The 2093-nt window shown below is 61.6% G+C and overlaps 1 protein-coding gene across 1 annotated transcript in view; it reads right to left on the bottom strand.

The window, feature by feature from the left end:
* Positions 1 to 203: 203 nt before the first annotated feature.
* Positions 204 to 2093, bottom strand: part of IFT122 (intraflagellar transport 122) — a 68520-nt gene continuing 66630 nt past the window's right edge. Inside the window, exons 29-31 of the mRNA XM_010862450.1 lie at positions 1547 to 1626; positions 1134 to 1298; positions 204 to 662 (exon numbers count right to left, since the gene is read on the bottom strand). Of these exons, the coding sequence (XP_010860752.1) occupies positions 573 to 662; positions 1134 to 1298; positions 1547 to 1626 (335 nt within the window). The 3' untranslated portion in view covers positions 204 to 572. The remainder of the gene's footprint in view (positions 663 to 1133; positions 1299 to 1546; positions 1627 to 2093) is intronic.

A 2093-nucleotide genomic window follows, 5' to 3' on the forward strand; every position in this document is an offset into this window, starting at 1 on the left:
AAATAAATAAATAAATAAATATATTTAAAAAAAAACAAAACCTGTTCCCCTACCATTCCCATATTGCCATTTCAATTAGATTAAATTTTAAGAGCACACAAATGTAATGTTCCTCTCGGATCAAATTAGAAAAAAAACAGGTGCACTTTTGCATAAGGAAATTAAGTTGCAGACAATATGAAGATTTGCTAAAATGCAGACACTGATGAAAATAAGTAGCCCTTTTATTTGTAATTATTGAAGCAATCTGTTCGCAAAGTGTACATGTGAATGGTCTGACAGATCCGTGTTCTCCGGCAGACTGCCGCAAACAACTCGGGAGCCGTTCTGAAAGGAACAGATTTTTTTTTCTCTCTCTCTCTTAGAAAATATATGTTCATTCTCTCCTCCATCTCCTGGTGCTATTCACAAGACACGAAATGCCATAAATAGGAGTTTCGTGGTTACACAAGGCCCCTCCCTGAGATACACACTTGGTGGGGCAGAAGACACAGTCTGACAGTTTAACTCTTCCTTCGATGGCCCCGTGGACGGGCAGCGGCCGGGTGGGGCAGTGGTCCTCAGGGGGCCGGTCAGGGGCTGGGGTCATCCATGCGCCGCCGGCAGTAGGGGCAGCAGGTGTGCTGAAGCAGCAGCAGCTCGTAGTCCTCCGAGTGGAACATCTGGGGAGAGACGGCCGTGACTCCGCAACCCTGGGTGCTCGGCAGCCCCGAGCTGGGCAGGGACCACTGCCCTGCTAAGGGCAGGCGGCTTGGCAGTGAGTCGGGGCCAGAAGCACCAAGTCCCGGCTACCCCTGTCTGAGGACCAGCAGGGAGCTGGGGAAGGTCTGAGGCCCCTTCTACCCGAAATGCAGTTCAAAGGTGCATCCCACTGGCCGGCCCTCCTGGATGAAGGGCAGGTACAAGGAGCACAAGGTCAGGGGGCAAATCCCCAGCAGATGGTCCAGGGATGCACGGGAGGCTGCGGAGGCGACTAAGGACAGCCAAGCCTCTCCTCCAGCCCAGGGGCCCTGGCCTTGGCCGCTGAGGGACACGTGTGCTCCCCCGATGCCTGGCCTCCCTAAGGGGACCATCCGGGAAGCGCAGCAGCAGCTGGAGGGAAGGACCCGGGGACCACGTGAGCGGGCCGGTACCTGGAAGCAGGAGGGGCACATGGTGATGGAGGCGTCGGGCAGCAGCGAGCGGAAGTACTGCCACCGCAGGGGCTGCGGCCAGCGCTTGATGAGGACGTCCCGCCGGCTCATGGAGCGCAGCACGGAGCGGCTCACCACCACGGGCACGAACTCCGAGCCGCCTTGCTGCAGGCCGGGTGGGGAGAGCGGATGGGACCTTGCTCAGCCGGCGGGGGGACTCGCGACCCCACAGAGGACCCCCGAGCCCTCCTCTGCCGGTTCAGTCCCTCAGGAGAACCCAGCTGGCCATCTCTGTGACCAGGAGCCCACCTCCCTCCCCCGGGGGCCCCAGGGAGGAGTGTGCAGAGGAAAGGGACCTGAGCCAGGGGGTGGGGGGGGGGTCTCAGCAGCCCGTCACTCAGGGATGCCCGCACCTCGAAGCTCAGCTTGGCCGTGAAGGGGTCGTCGTCCCCCACGGAGTCCATGCTCTCATCCAGCCTCAGGGTCTGGGCATCTGGGGGCACTGGTCAAGGACGGGGCCTGAGGCCGAGGGAGAGCCCCCCTCCACCCGACACGTTGAGGCTCACAGGGTGGGGGGCTCCCTTTGGGCCTGTGTGGGACCCTCCCAATGGCTCAGGGAAGCACAGCAAGGCGCGCAAGCAACTTTCCCCACGGAGGAGAGGCCTGCTCACACGGAGCCCAGCATGCAGGGGGGAGGCGGCAAGGGGCTCTGAAGGCTTCCACCGTGGCCCCCCAGGACCCGGCCCACGAAGGCCGCTGAGAGGGTGGGAGCCAAGGGCTGCGGGCTGCGGGGCCGGAGCAGGTACGACAGGCCGGGCGGGAAGCCACAGCCCCTAGCACGGCTGGCGGTTCCTGGAGGGTCTCCCCACAGCTGCTGGGCAGCCTCACAGACCCTCCTCGCAGAGCAGGGTGGGCGCCCCTGGGGATCCCGGGGGCAGCCAGTCGGGCCTGGAGGGGCCC

The sequence above is a fragment of the Bison bison genome, unplaced genomic scaffold (genome assembly GCF_000754665.1).
Source record: "Bison bison bison isolate TAMUID 2011002044 unplaced genomic scaffold, Bison_UMD1.0 scf7180017864482, whole genome shotgun sequence".
Lineage (NCBI taxonomy): Eukaryota > Metazoa > Chordata > Mammalia > Artiodactyla > Bovidae > Bison > Bison bison.